The 19,160-nt window shown below is 38.4% G+C and overlaps 1 protein-coding gene across 1 annotated transcript; it reads right to left on the reverse strand.

The window, feature by feature from the left end:
• Positions 1–12,340: 12,340 nt before the first annotated feature.
• On the reverse strand, positions 12,341–19,037 carry LOC121948324 (phospholipid phosphatase-related protein type 5-like). The gene is made up of 6 exons (XM_042493697.2): positions 18,521–19,037; positions 17,421–17,553; positions 16,874–17,124; positions 16,540–16,716; positions 15,347–15,487; positions 12,341–13,390 (listed from the first exon to the last, which is right to left on the reverse strand). The coding sequence occupies exons 1-6, from the start codon at positions 18,722–18,724 to the stop codon at positions 13,361–13,363; spliced, it is 936 nt and encodes a 311-aa protein (XP_042349631.2). The 5' UTR covers positions 18,725–19,037; the 3' UTR covers positions 12,341–13,360.
• Between the last annotated feature and the right edge of the window lie 123 nt (positions 19,038–19,160).

Here is a 19,160-nt window from a genome sequence, read left to right on the forward strand (position 1 = left end):
TTTTCTGAGTAAAATCTGAATATGCAACATAACCAGTTCCATGTCTCTATCAGGAATGTATGCTATAATGTTTCCTCTGACGCTGAAACACAGTAATAAGTAAGTTACAAGTTTCAGGGTATAATAAGTTAGAACAGTGACTCATTTCAAAATTTTTCATATGATATCATAAGAAATCTATACCTGGGGCCCTTTAAGTTTTGGCCCCATACAGCTGTATCTTTTGCCCAATGGTAAAGTATGCCTCTGGTGTTTTTACTGTGAACCAGAGTGCATTTCAAGGGTGTTTCTGCAGTGACTGGCTGAAACCTCTGTGTGTGAGACAGCTCTGTCATGGCAGGTGTGTTGCACAAGACTCAAAGAAGCTCAGTGTCAGTTGTGAAGCTGTATGTATAAGCGCTTGTATAAGGCACAGCACTCACTTATTTTATCAAGAGACAACAGTCTGACAGGAGCGCTGATTTACAAGACTCTCCTTTAACTACAGCTGCTCTGTCAGTTTGTGTGTGTGTGTGTGTGTGTGTGTGTGTGAGTGTGTGTATGTGTGTGTGTGTGTGTGTGTGTGTGTGTGTGTGTGTGTGCGTGCGTGCGTGCGTGCGTGTGTGTGTATGTGTGTGGTCTCCCCTTCCTGCCACTCACTCAGACCAGCTGTCTGCCACATACAGTCTCAAACAATGTTTTGATCATCTTGGAAGCGATGCTGCATCATGTTTTAGCCTAAATCTTTCTCCGGACACATTGATATGATCACATTTCTGGCTGGATTACGTATACAGTATATATTATGGATACTGTCAATGATTGTGATCAAATGATGTTTGTAATGTTTATACTTTTCACGACCTGTCTAAAAGTGTGCCAGCTGCTAGCAGGAGAGGATCTGTGGCCCCTGTTCAGACAAACTCAGCCCTCTGGCTTTTTATAAACTGCTGGGTCAAATCTTTTATTTCCATCAGTGGGTCAGAGGGCTGTCTGCAGGGGCAGAGCTGATGTCTGCTGCTGCAGCTGTCCGTGGTGTGCACCATGTCAGTGCCTTGCTGTGATTTGAATGACTTAATACTCAGTGTTTTTTTCTGCAGTCTGTGGTTTAAAATTACAACAGAGAATTAGAGCAATGTTAAAAATAAATAAAAAAATCAAGATTATAGTCATAATTTGGAGCGGAAAAAGTCTTAATATTACAAGATTAAACTCAGAAATTTGCAAGAACTAGATTTATGTGTTAATTTACGAGAGAAAAAGTTGTAATTTGTAATTAATTGATAAAATTCATACATTTACAAGAAAGAAGGTGCAGACTAAGGTTTTTTTTACAGTTTTAAGTTCAAAAAATGGATATTTTATGTTTATGATTAGGACTGATGTTGGTTTAAAAATTAAACTAAATAAAAGTAGTGAATATTAATAATGTATACATTTTTTTAAATTTGAAAAGTGCATTTTGTGCGTCCCTAAAGGGTTAACTGAGTCCTGGTTAGAAACAGAAAATAGAGGCAGACGCGTGTCTCTGTGGACGCATGTCTCTGCAGACTCAGGCTGCTCACAGGTGTTGCATGGTCTCGGTCAGAGCGAAATATGATGTTTTTATCGTGTCTGCAGCTCTGCGTGTGTCATATCCTGATTAGACATATCCTATCCCAGACAGATGTTGAAAAATTAGAACATGCATTTGTCACCTCTAGGCTAGATTACTGAAATTCCCTATCATTCGGTTGCCCCAACAAATCACTTAGGTCGCTCCAACTGGTGCAGAACGCTGCTGCGCGTGTTCTAACGGGAACCAAGAAAAGGGACCATATTTCTCCTGTTTTAGCTTGATTGCCCATAGTTAGGCTGACATAGGTTTAACCTGCTGGGGGACTTTCTATAGCGGTCAGAGAGCAGTGGGGACTAACACTACTCTCTGAACTTTATATTTAAGCCATAATAGCTGATTAGTGACCCTAGTTTCGTTAGTGTGTATATTCCTGGAGCACAAGTTTCTTGCGTCAGTTGAAATCCCCGTCCGTTGAACTGCACTATGCTAATCCCGTTGCCTCTCCAGAGCATTCCTACTCCCTTGTTTCCTAGCTTTCCCGGATCCTGGCTGCAACCCTGGCTGTGCCTGATTGTGGTGATATCTGTGGTGGCACTGTGACCCTGCCTTTGGTTGTGCTCGTGCTGTGGCTGCACTGATACCGTACCCCTCGCTCACCCTGATTGTGCTCTCGGTCCTGGTTGCACCGATGCTGTGATCATGGCTGACTCTTATTAGTATCATCACAGACCCACAATGACCCACAATATCATCATAGAGTGCATTTGATAATTTCACACCTATCATTACTGTATTATGACATGCATCTGTTTCCACTATTGCGTATGAGTTTAATCATGTATGAGTTTAAGTATGAGTTTAATCAGTATGAGTTTAATCATGTAGTATGAGTAAAGTTTAATCACATAGCCTAATATTACATCACATAATATTCCAGCTCTTTTCACATAACTTGAAGAGTTTATTTTCATAATATTACAACATTTTGTGAATTAACACTTAATAACATACTTCATGACAGTTCTTAGGGTCAAATACAGTTCCTCTCATCCTCATCTTGTTTACATCAATGTTGTACTGTTCTATACCAATACTGACTCTTTTTTTAAAGGAATGCAATCAAAGACTCATCTTATCCCTTTCACCCAACACTCTATTCCCTTTCACAAAAACATGTAACATGTCGTCAGTGCTATCATTGCAGTTTAGCCAGCAGAGTCAGTTGTTAACACTCCTCAGTCTGTCAGCTGCAGAGAGTACATGACAGCTTAGCAGATGTTTCTGTGGAGTCGGAATAAATTACACTATTTGTTCAACTGTTCAACACTGTGTCTCAGGTATAAAAGCGTTTCTAACAGCTATTTAATAACCCATTGAAGGGATCCTTGTTACTAAACACTTCTGTGCAGCACAGGACCTCCAGAGCTGATTTGATTTACCACAGCACAAAATAAAATAAATGTTTAAAACACCAGCCTTTGGGTTCATGTCCCACCTGCTGTATGTTTATAGAACACTAATACGTCCTCTATCACCACAGAAAATAGTCTGCTAACAAAAAGCCATCAATTAACCCTTTGACATCTAGGGGGAAAAAGAAAGAAAGAAAAAAGAAAAAAACTTCTAATTTGCATAGTAACATTTAAATTTACTTTACATAATTATTAAAATTTGTGAGTATTTTTTAGGTCATTTACCTTTTTAAACTAATTTTCAGGTGATTTCTTTGTATTTTTTACTGATTTCTTGATATTTTTTGCTTCATTTCTTCTTTTGTTGCTCACTGTCTTCTTCCCATGTTTTCAAAAGCTAATTGGTGCAATTACTTACAAAACATGGGAAAAGGTAATGAGCGACTTTGTCAGACATGTTACATACAGTACATTTCAAGAAATTAGTAGATTTAGACAATTATTTGAAAAAGATAAGTGAAATTTTCCAGGGGAAAAAAAGACATAAATGCGAGATTATTTTTTTTATAACTATCATAATTACATATTTAAAATCATATCCCAAAATTATTATGATTTTTTAGGCACATTTTCAGGTCATTTTCTTTTTCTTTCTTTCTTTCTTTCTTTCTTTCTTTCTTTCTTTCTTACTAATTTTCAGGTACTTTTCTTGTACTTTTTACTAATTTCTTTTGTAGCTCATTGCCTTCTAGCCTTCGTGCTGTGTGTTTAATATAGATGTGGGTCAGGAGAGTTTATAGCGGGGTTCAAACATGTTGACATGTATAAGGGGGTCAGGGGGTGGAGGGTATTCTTAGAAGGAGACATACACATTTACTGCTTCTATTTCCAGGTCACCATTTGCCAAACTGAGTTGAAATCCATGTGGCCGCTGTAAGGCCTATATCTGCTGCTGCTGTTCCAATACTCTCTGCGCCTCCTGGATGAAAGCTCTGCAGTAAATACTCCATTAACAAACAGCATGCCAACATTATTGACCCACTGCCTCAGGTCAACCAGGAGAAAAGGGGCTCAGATTAATTTTGCTCTAAGTCACCTTAACAAAGTCCATCCACAGTGAGGGACAGGGACTTACTGTTCTGCCCTAACTCCCTCAAACAAGGCGTCCATCCTGTCAGCCCGAGGCGGGGGCTTAATCTGACCCACCTCTAGTCACACTGACTGTCAGTCACACACTCCTCTGTTTATCCAGTTGGCTGTCGCATCATCTCCACAATGAAGGAAAACACATTTGCCAACCAGCCTGTCAGTAATCAATTAGAATGACTGACTCTTATACCACTCCTACAAAATAAAAGAAGAGCAGAGCTTATATGAGCCTGTCAGTCAGTCAGTCAGTCAGTCAGTAAAGCAGTGGGCAAAGTGACCTAATCTGCTCATGAGGCTGCTAATCTGTGTAAACCATCTGCTTGCCAGCTAGAGCATAGACACAATGACCACGTGGGCTGATCAGAAAACTGCACTGTGCTCAGTACCTGCAAATTATCTGGGTTTTTTTCAAGTGGTTAGAAAAATATATTACTTTATGCCACTGATATCATATTATCACTGTGGGGCTCCTCTATTAAAGTTGTTCTATAATGAAATAGAACAGAGTTGCATTTTTTAAATTAATCATCTCTAAAACATTGACCCTTTAAAACCTGAGCAAATTGTCTGTCTTGTCTTTAAGAGGAAAATTTAATTTTAAAATTCACAGCGTGCGGACACCTATGAAAGTTTTTTGTATTTCAATCTGTGGTGTCAAATTACAGAATAGTTTAGAGTTAAAGCAATGCTCAGTCATGAACTACTTTAAAAAGATATACAAGGATATGATTTTCATGAGGTGCATGGATGAAGAAGGGGTTTAACAGTCACCAGCTGTTTACTGCGATTATTGTATAATTATCTATTTTGTACTATTTTGTAGAATTATTTCCTTTTTCTATCTCTTCCTTTTTTTCTGGAAATAACATGCATGTGTTTACAACGTTCAATCTACATAAAAATAGTAGGGGTGATATTTAATATGTTTGCACTTCTTTACACTCCTTTTCAGATATGTCTGTATGTTTGTGTTTACGTGTACATTCTTTTTTAACATGTTCGAAATAAAATTTCAGTTTATTTTTTTTTAAAAACATCACATGAAGTCAATGAGAAACAAAGAAAAATAACCCCAAAATTAAGAAAGAATTGGTTTTACAGAGTTATTAAAAAACAAGGAAATTACCTGGCCAAATTGCTTAAAAATTACAAAAAATGTTTAATAATAATAATAATAATAATAATAATAATAATAATTTAAATATGTAATCATGATTATTATAAATACACTTCTTCCATTTTTTTCCTGTTTTTCCCTAGCTTTTTTTGTTTTAAATACTTGTGAAAGGCATCTGAAAGCAGCACAATAAAAGTGACGTTGATCCAGGTTTCAAAAGGTTAAACAACACATTCATGCATTTATGCATTATGTTCAATGAAAAACAAACTTTTCATGTTACGCATATTAGAAAACATATTGGCCGATTATGACATATCTGTGATTGGCCAATATCCATCGATAAAACTGGTTAAGTGATATATCTGTCCGGCTCTACATCTTATGTAAGTCATTTGAGTTATAGTCACAAAATCTGGGAATGAACGCACTGGCTCAAACTCTTATAGTACACTTATAATAAAGAGATCAACCAAGTATTTGCAATATATCTATGTAGTACAGTTATGAGTGAGAATAAACTGAGCAAAATAAGAATTTAGAGTGTATAAAAATGGAGGTAAAAGGTTTCAGCCTACTATGCCTTGTTGGAGCTGGCGGTTTACGCACTAAGATTAAACTCCTACTGGGACAATCGGCAGCAGCAACAAGGAGAAACTGAAGCTTACACAGCATTAGGGAATTATCTCCACCTCTCTCTCTCTTTCTCTCTCTCTCTCTCTGTCTTTCAGTGCTGCTCTTTCTTTCTTGCAGGATAAATGCTGGAGGTCAGTGCACTTTACCAAATTGAGTCTTTATTTACTACAATTTAAATTTAACATTTAACATTTTTAATACATGCTAATTCCAACACACAATAAGTTTACTCCTCTACACTCACCACTTTGCCAACAGAAATACTCCAAAACTGTCTGAACCATAATGTGGAGCTATGAAACCACTGCAGCATGTTGGAAAAGCCCTTAACCCTTTGAAACCCATGTAAATTCACTTGATACTCTTCAAAATCATGGGTAGAAGTTTCCCAATAATAATAATAATAATAATAAAGGACTTGAAAAATGATAAGAAAAAAAGAAAAAACAATTTTAATTTAATTTTACATATGTAACTATAATAATTAAAAATAGTTTTCCCTAGTTTTTTTTTTTCTGTATACATTTTTTTCCCTGGCTTTAAATCTACTGATTTCTTACAATTTGTGGAATACTTCTTACCAAGTTGCTAAATTGCATTTTTCCCCCCATAATTTTGAAAGAAATCGCACCAGTTGGCACAGGGTTTAGATACCTGTGAAGGGCTCTGAAAGCAGCACAAGAAAAGTGATGTTGCTCCAGGTTTCAAAGGGTTAATGATACAGTCATTAAAACAGTTTTTGGTGCACCTTATTACATATCTACAAAGCTAGAGAACACTTTATTCTTTAAATACTTTAAAAGAAAAGGTGTAGGAAACAGTTGTTTCAGCCTACCTGGCTGTAGCCCACTTCGCTCGAGCGCTGCGAGGGTGTGTTCGTCCCTTGGGGAGCGCGAAACGATAAGACAGGTGGAGGTGGGCGGGGCAATGGGTGTGCGTGTGGTTACAGCTGATTGACAGTTGGTTGCTCTGTCAGCCAATCACAATGAGAGCAGCGGTGAGTCGAGAAAATCCCCTTAAAATTCAGTTTGTTGAACTTAAGTTTATCACACTGATGCATCCTCCATCAACACGTTTATCAGAAAATAGTCCACAAACAAAAAGCCACCAATCAAGCCTTTGAAATGTTTCTTATGATGCTTTCATCAGAGGCCCTTCACAAGTATTTAAACCTTTGAACTATAAGCATACTGGTGCAATATCTGTCAAAAACTTGCTATGCTAGAAATAGCAAGTTCCGCCACTCCTTCAGAACATTTAGACAGATTATAAGCCAACAACCACTTCTTAAAACATGCAGCTTTTTGCACGTTTCTATAAATGCAGGTACCAGAAAACATTTGGGATGCAGCAATTGACCATACATTTACAATCAAAGCAATCAAATTGGCTGTTACTAACTGTATATACAGTATATATATATACTGTATATACAGTTAGTATATATATATATATATATATATACTGTATATAACAAAAGCTAATCTTCAAAAAATGTATTTAGAAAATAAATGTTCTATAAATGTAATTGTTGAATGTTTTCATTGATTGAGTATCTGTTGTGATATAAGTGTGACAGAATCTTTTCTCCCAATTGTTTAAACATCCTTGATGTGATGGCATGGCCCTCATCATCAGTTAGCTGCACCAGAGTCAGTGTACAGCAGATGGGAGTCTTGTGTCATTTTTGTTAAAACCTTGTCTGACTGCTTCTGAACATGTTGAATGCTCAACATGTTGAATAATCCCAATCTGCTTTAAACACAAGTGTTCTTTAAGCATTAGTGTGAGTATCAGAGTTATAGTTATTACAGATCATTGTAAGTGTATAATAATAATGCCCATTAGATGGACAACAACAACAAAATTAATAATAATAATAATAATAACAATAATAATAATAATAATAATAATAATAATAATAATAATAATAACAATAATAATAATAATAATAATAATAATAATAATAATAATAATAATAATAATATTCTTGCTATTATTATTATCATTATTATTATTATTATTATTATTATTATTATTATCTGAGCTTATCTGTAATAAGATGTCATGATAACAATGTTGTTAGAAATGTTAAATAGTTAAATAAAAGTTATTGTTATTATTATTATTATTATTATTATGTTCAAGTTAAGCCAAGAAGTACTGATTAGCAATTAGTAATTAGTAAGAAGTAGTAATTATTATTATTATTGTTGTTGTTTTTATTTTTATTTTATTAGAAGGGAAGATTAGAAGGATCCCATGTTAAGGGCAGTGGCTATCTGAAACCATGATGTGATGAATGTATTTGTAAATTACAATCCAAACAGCACTGTTAAATTGAAAGAACATGGGAATTGCATTTAATTATGCATCAGCTGCTCACCTACAGCCTGGCTCTGTTCAAGGTCTCTGCCTGTTTATCAAAAGTGTTGCTCCTGCCAAGTGCTGGCTCAGAGGAGAACTGTTAGGTCTCTTTAAATCACCTAGTGTAGTCTAGACCTGCTCTACATGAGAAATGTTGTGAAATGACTTGGCTCGATATAGATATAACTGACTTGTACACAGAGCAAAGGAACTCAAACATCAGCAACAAATGATCCATGGAAGAGGACATCACATCGCAGCACCAACACAAAGTTGTCAGCATCAGTCTGAGAAATCCGTCCTGATGGCTACATGAAGTCAAGGCCCTACTTCAAAGTGACACTAAGTCTAAAACTATATTTACGTATGTGCATATCAAAATCACCCTGTGGGCCCACCACCCACAGGGAAAGGGATAGTGGTCGGGTGCCTTGTGTGCTGGCTGGCAGGCGGTGGCCAGGGCCCTGGGTGGCCAATCCTCAGTGTCACAAACTGGCTCTAGGGATGTAGAATGTTACCTCTCTGGTGGGGAAGGAGCCGGAGCTGGTGCAGGAGGTTTAGCGGTACCAACTAGATATAGTTGGGCTCACCTCCACACACAGCACTGGTTCTGGAACTATATCCCTGGAGAGGGGCTGGACTCTCACCTTTTCTGGAGTTGCCCAGGGTGAGAGGCGCCGGGTGGGTGTGGGGATACTCACGAGCCCCCAGCTGAGTGCGGCTGTGTTGGAGTTTACCCCAGGGAATGAGAAGGTCGCCTTGATGCGACTGCATCACCATGCTACACCATGTTCAAGCATAGAGATGTTCATAAGCGTACCTGGTACCAGAGCTCCCTAGGCCAAAGATCGATGATCAATTTTGTAGTCGTATCATCTGATTTGTGGCCATATGGCTCGGACACTGATGATGAGTTGGATCAGGTGGCAGGGACGGCTGCTGGACAGACCTGGTAAACCCAAGCGTGTAGTGAGGGTGAACTGGGAACATCTGGCAGAGGCCCCTGTCTGCAAGATCTATAACTCACGCATCTGGAGGAACTTTTCGTGCATCCCAGGGGAGGTTGGGGACATGGAATCCAAGTGGTCCTTGTTCAAAACATTCAACTCATTGTAGAGGCGTCTGCTAGAAGCTGTGGTCAGAATGTCATCGTGCCTGTTGTGGTGGCAACCGTAGGACCTGCTGGTGGATACCAGTGGTGAAGGAGGCCGTCAGGCTGAAGAAGGAGGCCTTCTGGGCTTTGCTGGTCAGGTACACTGAATCAGCTCTTCACCCTAGAGAGGCTGCTGGAAGGGTTGGTGGGAGTTTGCGCATCTGGTCTACATGTGCTTTGTGGACTTGGAGAAGGCCTATGACCGCGTCCCTCGGGAGTCCTGTGGGGGGGTACTGTGGGAGTACGGGGTGCTGCGGTCACTTCTGCAAGCCATTCAGTCCCTGTATAACCAAAGCGAGAGCTGTCTGCATACTCAGCGTGAAGTTAAACACGTTCCCAGTTGGTGTTGCCTCCGACAGGGTTGTCCCTTGTCTCCGATCCTGTTTGTGATTTTCATGGACAGGATTTCAAGGGTCAGCTGGGGGGAAGAAGGGATCCGGTTTGGGGACATCAGAATTGCGTATCTGCTTTTTGCAGATGATGTGGTTCTGTTGGCTCCATCACATCATGACCTCCAGCATGCACTGGGGCGGTTTGCAGTTGAGTGTGAAGCAGTCGGGATGAGAGTCAACACCTCCAAATCTGAGGCCATGGTTCTCTGCTGGAACACGGTGGACTGTTCCCTCTGGGTGGGGAGTGAGTTGCTGCTCCAAGCAAAGGAGTTTAAGTATTTTAGGGTCTTGTTCACGGGTGAGAGTAGAACGGAGCGTGAGACGGATAGACAGTTTGGTGCGGCATCCGCAGTGATGTTACATTGGACTGTCGTGATAAAGAAGGTGCTGAGCCAGAAAGCGCAGCTCTTGATTTACCAGTCCATCTTTGTTCCAATCCTCACCTATGGTCATGATCTCTGGGTAGTGACCGAAAGAATGAGATTGTGGGTACAAGCGGCTGAGTTGAGCTTCCTCTGGAGGGTGGCTGGGCTCAGCCTTAGAGATAGGGTGAGGAGCTCGGACATCCAGAAGGACCTTGGAGTAGTGACGCTGCTCCTTCACGTCGAAAGGGGCCAGTTTAGGTGGTCCGGGCATCTGATCAGGATGCCTCCCATTTGAGGTGTTGCCCTGGGGCAGACCCAGAACACGCTGGAGGGATTACATATGTAGTCTGGCCTTGGAACGCCTTGGGGTCCCCCAGGAGGAACTAGAAAGTGTTTCTGGGGAGAGGGACGCCTGGAGAGCTCTCCTTGGCTTGTTGCCCCCAAGACCTGGCCTTGGATAAGCAGACAAAAATGGATGGATGTATAAATGCATATCTAAAGAGACACATACTGTATGTGTTCATGTATACAGCTACAGTATATCAGGCTGTTAAATAATATTTATACTGACTAAAATAAGGAAGCTACTTTCCCTCTCAGTAACAAAACACATCACACCAGAAGATGACCAGGTTTTATCACACTTTGATCAGTAGCATCTGATTTTTTTTATTTAAAATGTACAGTAGAGTTTATTAGAACAGGATGGGCAGCTAGGCGGATTGCATGGCAGACAAAACGCTGTGAATGTATAGTGGGGGGAAAGATCTCTTGAGTTCAAAGTGACACTTTACTTTAAAACATGACACATATTCAGCAGTTATAGATTTTACCTGAACAGAAAAACACATCAAACAATGTTTTAAGGGAACTTGTCGGAAGCAGTCTGGTGAGTATCTTCGGTGATGTGGGTGTTTGTTTTTTTTTCATTGTAATATTTTCAATACTGAACAGAACTTTAAAGTCCGGGTAAAGTGATAATTAAAATGTGACATCAAAATGTCACATCAGAAAGATATGCTATTAAACACCTGACCAAATTTGAATGACCAAAAAATCGGCAAGTATGTAAAAGACAGTCTCAAAATCATGAAAAAATGCACAGTATTCTCTAATCTGAAGTGCTGGGGGCATGACTGAATGCAGGCCACGCCCAGTCGCGGGATTATGCTAATTATGCTTTTCATTTTTATACTGTTACATTGTTAGGGGCGGGGTTATGCTGAGTATAGCTCCAGTGCATCATTGAGCTATGGTTTTAGGCCCACCCAAAAAATCTTAAAACAGGAAAATTGTGAAAAAACAGTCAACCGTCTAACTCCACAATTTAGTGGTATATCGTAAAGGGTCTTTGTAACATCACAGAAGTCCAATAACATCAGTTTCCAACATTTAGAATGTGTTTTGAAACAAATCTCTGAATTCACTTTACCCAGACTTTAAAAAAGGACAAACACATGCAAACACATCACAAAACAAAGCTATACATAACCAACAAAACTGAAAGTTCTCACAGCTAGCAATTTTTGGTTATAAAAACATTCTGATAATGGTACAGTGCAACCATGCAATAATTTAGTTACGTTTGAAGCAGCATGTTTTCTTTTAGTTCTCAGAAGGATCTTTGGGTAACACTCTCTATAATCAAATAAAATGTTTAAAAAAAATAATTTTTTTTTAGTTTTTGTTGTTTTTTGTTTACATATCGCATTGCATTACATTTTCATTAAATGATCTGTGATCTCAGCCCTCAATAATAGTTCTGGATGTTGCTTGGAAAATATTCTTCCTTTGTTCTCATAAAACATTGTGGGAATGTTTTATAAAAGACTATTCTATGATCTGTCACCTCTCAACATCACCAGAACATCCTCAGAATGTTGCAATTATAACTAATTAAATAATAATTAAAAAATAATTATTTGAAATGATTGAACATTAAATTATTTTTTTTTTCTTTAAAACATTAGTGTAACTTGTTGGTAATGTTAGCCAATGTTGTGGGAATGTTCCCTGCTACCTAGGATGCAACTAAACTACTACTGAGCACAGATATAACCAAGATTAAGTTATCTACATGATTTCACACAGTTTCCCTTTAAACAACTGATAAGCTATTACAGAAACACTTTGTCGCCACACCAGTTGCCAGGCTGCCTCTTTCTATATATATATATATATATATATATATATATATATATATATATAAATTTTTATTCAAACCTTTCACTCTCATAAATAACAAAAAAGTAAGACATTTTTAGATTATTACAAAAACGTATTCAGTGAAACCCCTGAATGTAATGTGAATATGTAGTATTATATGAATATGTATATGTAGTCCATGTCCTTTTATTATTTTATTTTATTTTATTATTTTAATAACATTTTAAATATGTTATTGACTTATGTATAGATATTATATTTATTATTTATTATCTTCTGTGTAGAATGTCATTGTTTTAGTGCTGAACTTGTGTTCTTGTTTGTCTGACTTATTTAGTACATATCTGTTGGGGGGGTGCGGGTCACAGCACCACAGACGGTTCCATGGATTAATGATTACACAGCAGTTAGGCAACAGATATTTTGGGAATATTGTCAATATTTTTGGATGCATTTTCATTTTCTTACCGACACAGATATTTCTTTATTATTATTATTATTTTTTGCTGGCATGGCTGCAAAATGCTTCCACAACTTATGGATTACTACTATTTTCTATGATGTATCACATGAATTCATGGTCCACTATTTTACTGAATGTCACATTACACATGAAGAAATAGTTTCCATTACTATTATTTACAATATAGTGTCAATATATCACATGCCTTAGTAATTAAAGTAAATAAATAAGACTCGAGTCAAAGTGACCAGTGCTATTGTCAAAATCCATTTGTAATTAATTGTTTTGAATGTTTAAAAAAAATGCACCTGCCAGATTTCTCTCTGGGAGAAAAGCACCCTCCTCCTGTTTTGCAAAGGAGGCTGCAGATTAAACAGACATCCAACAAAACTGACTCAGCAGCGAACAATGCAAAAGCAGATGCATGTAGTTACCTCTTGATAGCAATAACTAGACTAATTTCTCAAGATGAGGGTGGGTATGGTTGATTCATTTCCAAATGTTGCAAAAAGTATTTTAAAAAAGTAAGAGGCTACAATATCTAAATATAAAGGTCCAAGGTGACTTCCATATCCCCCTGGTCGTGTAGTGGGGGGGTCATAGTCATGTGACTTCTGTGATAGATCCTGGAGTCTAGAGGAACACAACAGAAAACATTTCAATTAAAAATTGCAGATATTGAGATCTACATCATTTGGGTTGTAAAGCATTAAACATTTCCATGATGCTCTTAATATTGTTAACATGTGTCATGGGGAGGACTGAAAACTTCTCCCTACAGTCCATTTATGAGCAGTCTGTTCTCAGGCAAGCTCAGAGAGTATTGTCTGATCAGTCTCACATCCTCCACTCTGACTATGAACTTTACTGTCTGGTAGACTATACAGAGTCCTCAAATGTAAACTGAATAGTTTTAAAAAAAAATGTTTGTGCCCACCTGAATAGAAATTCTGAACAATGGTTTTTAGGCTACATGGGCTGTGAAATAACACCATGGTGCTCTTTTTTGTAATTTCTTATCTTGTTTTTTTTTTCTCTTACTTGTATGGATTTTATGTGGTTCTGTGCAATATGAGTGATGTGCAATATGTGTTTAGTGGTTTTCTGGTTTACCTTGATACAGGCTTTTCTTTTTACATGTACATTGGGTTTATTTCTGTTGGGGTTTTTTTGTTGATTCTTCTGTGGAAGTGTTCTGAAGTGTATCGTATCGTATCGTATCGTATCGTATCGTATCGTATCGTATCGTATCGTATCACTTTATTGGTAGACTGTTACATAACTGTCAAGACACTGTGATAGGTGATAGGGCCATTACCAAAGCAGTTTTGCATTTTGTATTTATACTCAACCCAGTAGCCAGAAAACTGTTGGCATCATACATTTCTGCCAGCCACAGATATGTTATGTTTGCATGTTTTCATTTAGTGGATACACTGAAAATGTTAGATTTTAACAATGCTGTGATTGACATATGGTTAAATTTAGGGGAAAAAAAAACACTTGGTTATTGTTAGGAGAAGATGATATTTTTGCTTAACCCTTTATAACCTCAGCAAATTGATTTTTTTTTTAAACATGAGAAGAAGGCTTAAGAAGAAATGACCCAAATGAAATGACCCAAATGGGAGCAAGAAACTGTAAAAAGTATAAGTAAATTACATAAAAATTACCAATAATTAATAGATAGATCTATTTAATTAAATGAAAAATGGAAAAGTAAAAATAAAGAAAATAACCTTTTGAGGTAAAAACTGCTTAAAATTAAAATAATTTTGAAAAACATCTTTAAACATATTATTTTGATCATTATAAATATAGCTCTCTGGATATTTTTATTAGCTTTAAAAAAAACTATTTTCCAAATCAAAAAAGCAATTTGTGGGACATTTCTTGCCAAGTTGTTCTTAGCTTTTTTCCCCATGTTTTTGAAATACATAAAACCACTTTGTTTGAGAGAATTAAATACTTGTGAAAGGTTTCTTAATGCAGCGCAAGAAAAGTGATGTCGATCTGGGTTTCAAAGGGTTAAAATGGCTAGTTTTAGGAACACAATCCCTGCTAGAGAAACAGGGATGGATCATTATAAAATACCTATATTTGGTGCCTCAAAGCCTCTGGAAAAACAGCAGTCAGCTCATAAATGTCAAGTATGATATGTATGAAACAAGCAACAGCAGCATATAAATGGTTTGCCAGAAGTGTACAATGCTATCATCTTCTTTCAGTGACTGGGCTGGTATATTTTAAATAAGAAATAAGAAAACACAACAGCAAATCAGAAAACACAACCGCAAATAAAAAACACAACTGTAAATCAGAAAACACAACTGCAAATCAGAAAACACAACTGCATATCAGAAAACACAACCGCAAATAAAAAACACAACCGCAAATAACAAGGATCGTCGCTTGGCGACCGCAGATACCTACCCTTTCCGTTAGAAGTTAATGTTGTGTTTTCTGATTTGCAGTTGTGTTTTCTGATTTGCGGTTGTGTTTTCTTATTTGCAGTTGTGGTTTGTGATTTGTCATTGTGTTTTGCACTTTAGGGCCACCGTACTTTCTCCTGTGAAGCCATAAAAATACCTGTGTAACGTTGTATTTGACGCTGGTTTCCATGGTGTGATTTCTTTGGGGTGAAGCTTCATCAGTGTCAGCTGTTCCTGCGTCTGACGGACTCTGAGAAATCACAGGTCTCTTTCTAAAATACTGAACCACAAACACCACCTTAAGAGAAAAGAAGAGGAGACACCAGCTACAGTCATTGTAATCTTTTCAATGAATTCCCTCCAGACAAATCAACTGTTTGCACAAGTAAAAACAGTCATTGTAAATCACAGAGAACATATATATACATATAAAGAGCAATGCACTGGTTATATATGGACTAAACCAAAACTGCAAACATTTAGGATGATAAAATATGAATATGGTACTGAAAATTATGTTTTATATAACTTAACTAAAAAGCAAAGATCCCCATGTCCTCAGCTGAGATCTAGTATTTTACTACTGATGGTTGAAACTGGACGGTTTGTAAATTTAGAAAGAGAAATGAGGATTGGTTTTATGTGTCCTTTGGCTGATCTAGAAAACGGGTTTCATTTTGTTTTTTACTGCCCTTTTGTTGTGGAATTAAGCAAATTTTTGTTTAGTCACATAAAAACACATTGATTTAGTACATATGGATGATGCACAAAGATTCAGCTGGTTATTTATGTATGAAACGTTTAGATTAGCTTTTGTTGACATTGTTTCTGTGACCCAGCTTTTAGTCCCCGACAAGACTGGCGTGCATGACTTGTAACACAAGAGAGGAATACAAGTTCATTCAAGCAATAACAACCTGTGTGTGTGTGTGTGTGTGTGTGTGTGTGTGTGTGTGTGTGTTTGTGTGACCTGCAGCTATTTAGTCCATTAGAGCAGTTTTCTATTAAAGACAAAGCCTAAATATATTTGGCTGAGTGGCCTCATAATGCACAGTGGGGGAGTGATGCTCTGACTCTCTGAAAAGAGGCGCAGAGATTGTCCAGTTAGCTTACAAACTACCTTAAAAAATAGGGCAGTTTAGTACACAAGACATTATGCATGTCAGCTGCAGCCAATCAGCTTCTGGGTTTGCATCATCTTGAAGTAAGTATAGAGAGGTGTAACACTCAAGTGTTACTTAGTGAATGAAGGTGAAAGCAGCAACAAATGAACTGTGAGGTTGATTACAAAGGTAGTAAACTTGAATAGCACGTGTGCTGCTGCTGCTTATAAGACGACGGTGAACTGACCAGAAAGACAGCGATAGCTCCCCCGATGGTTTGTCCTGCGATGACATCACTCCAGTGGTTTCGGTACTCGGCCACTCTGTTGATGCCTGTTAGCACGGCCAGACTGACCAATGAGAGGCTGAGAAGGGGGCCAGTCAGACGGCCTCCTCTGGAGCCCACACAGCACATGATGTACATCTGAAACATAAAGTCATTTTATTTCTCTGACACAATTAAAAACCTGTGTGATATGGTGACATCTGCTGAGCGGTGAGCAGAAACTGCATGGGAACAGTTAACGCTCGTCTCTCTCTGCACACCTGCAGCACCTGATAGATTACACAGAGCCACTCACTGCCAGATACACAGCTGTGTACAGACTCAGCGCAGCCTCTTTGGACGGGAAAGTCTTTCTGGCTCTCATGACGTCATCAGGGTCACCAGTACAAGCATCTGATTGGCTGACAAAGAGCGCTGCTTCGAGGCAGCCGAGGGCGGTGTAGTTGGGCTGGCAAACAGATAGGAAGTGAGGAGCCAGACATCCTGTGACCAGCTGACCTGCGTTGACAAAGATGTCTGTTGTAAACAGACCGAAGACATACACACCTGCAAAGAAACACACACAGATGTGATCATTTAAATTAGCCACTGATGCAGAACACCTGGTAGTTAGTGGGTTTGTTGCTGGACTGTGTAACAATAATTAACCTGAACTGCCCACATCAGCAGAGAAAGATGGCCCAAACCAGTCGAGGCCTACCAGCACTGTGACTACTATCACCACTGATGTTTAAAAGTTATATTCACAATCTTGATTAAACCACAAAAGGTATGATATTATGAATAAACAAAACAGCTAAATGTCAGCATGGATTATAGCACAATATTTGCAATGAAATTACCGAGGAAACGGAAGGTCCTGCGCACCATGGGGTTGACGTAGCAACAGTCACCCATGACAACCACCTTCTCCTGGTCGTAGAGGTTGTTTGAGTTGTAGTGAAGGAGGAAGATAATGAGCTCGACACCTGAAATCTGAGAAACACAATAAAAAGGAGACGATACTTCTGGATCCAGCTTAGTTTAGCTAATCTTAGCTGGCAGAGCTAACATTTAGCTTCGCTTAACAGATAGGGCTAATTCAATTCAATTCAATTCAATTCAATTCAATTCAATTCAATTCAATTGTTTTATTTATAAAGCCCATTATCACAAAACACAGTTTGCCTCTGAGGGCTTTACAGCACACATCTCTCTGACCTTAGACCCTCACATCGTCTAAGGAACCCCACCCCCTAAAAAACCTAGAAGGGGGGAAAAAATTGTTACCACAAGTCCTGTGACATATTTTTCACGCAATTTTCTCTCCCATTATATAGACCCAGCAGAGGTTTAGTAGGGCTGTCAAGGTAACACATTAATTTTGATTAATTAATCACAGAAAAAATAATGTGTTAAAAAAAACTAGCTGGTGCTAGCAGTCCTGCCACAGTCGAACAGGCGCTCAGATGAAAACTGAGTAAGTCTACCTGTGACTGACCAACTAACTTGCAACATGGATAACAAAACTTCATAGCAGCTCTATAGGGCAATCTTTGTGTAAATAGGGCTTTTCTCTTGACACTGTCTTATTATTTGACACTCTTTAATCGGCTTGTTGAGATTGGCCCCTATATTCATTTAAAAGGGCATCAAGCAGAGTGACTGCTGAAGGTTTACCCATCCTATTTCAACAGACACATCAGGAAAATGATTGGTTGTTTATTTCAGGTTATTTTTAATGACAGAGAACAGACAGGAACGTGAATGTGATAACCTAAAAAAAAAAATGCTAATTTTTAAGAAAAATAGAAAAAAATATATTCTGCCTATTCCACATGTCTGACTGGGGGCCTCTCTGTATGTCTCTTTCTCTGCCTACATAACTGTACAGTAGCATCATATTCTTCATCATAACAAAGTAAAGCCATCCCCTCCTCTGACTCTGCTGAAATTGGCTTACCAGCACAACAGGCAGTCCTCCCACTACAGAGTACAGTATGACTGGCTGCACTCGGCTGTCCTGTTCAGGTCCAGGATCTGGTTTGGTTAGAGTCGGGTCTCTGCAGATGAAGCCCTGCTGTGCCGGACTGAACGTGTCAGTGAACTCACAGTAGTACACCAGCATCACTGTCGCTGCCAAGATCACCACCTGGAAGTACAGCATGGTGGACTCAAGCTCCTTGGTACTGTTACCACGGCAATCAGGTATTCAGGCGTACGGTCCCACGGTGATGAATAATCCAATTTATGACTTGCAATAACTGCTGTTGTTTCCAGTTTTGCCTATTTCTGGTTAATCACCATGGTTAATCTGGTTTTACTTAATCCTGGTTAATAATGATTTGTAATCCAATTTTGTAACAATTCTGATAAATAATCCATCTGATCAATTTTTGAAGAATACTCCTGTCCAAATGTTGATGTTAATTTGGCCCTCAGAGACACAGAAAGTTCTCCTTCTTTGCCTTCTTTGTGAGTGAGGGGGAAACTGTGTCCTTATGCCCCTGTGACTTTCCTGAATCAGCTGACTGCAGTGAAGCAGGGAATTTATTCTATCTCACTGAACTCTCTCTAAAGAGCCGCTTGCAGTCTACTGAAGA

Source organism: Plectropomus leopardus, chromosome 12, assembly GCF_026936395.1.
Source record: "Plectropomus leopardus strain MGB_pleo_1.0 chromosome 12, ASM2693639v1, whole genome shotgun sequence".
Classification (NCBI taxonomy): Eukaryota; Metazoa; Chordata; class Actinopteri; order Perciformes; family Serranidae; genus Plectropomus; species Plectropomus leopardus.

Excerpts from the sequence above, each read along its gene's own strand:
- LOC121948324 (XM_042493697.2), bottom strand. The coding sequence starts at position 18,724 with ATGCTGTACTTCCAGGTGGTGATCTTGGCAGCGACAGTGATGCTGGTG. Across the intron at positions 17,554-18,520 it reads GAGGACTGCCTGTTGTGCTG|ATTTCAGGTGTCGAGCTCAT; the intron begins GTAAGCCAATTT and ends TGTGTTTCTCAG. Across the intron at positions 17,125-17,420 it reads CAGGACCTTCCGTTTCCTCG|GTGTGTATGTCTTCGGTCTG; the intron begins GTAATTTCATTG and ends GTTTCTTTGCAG.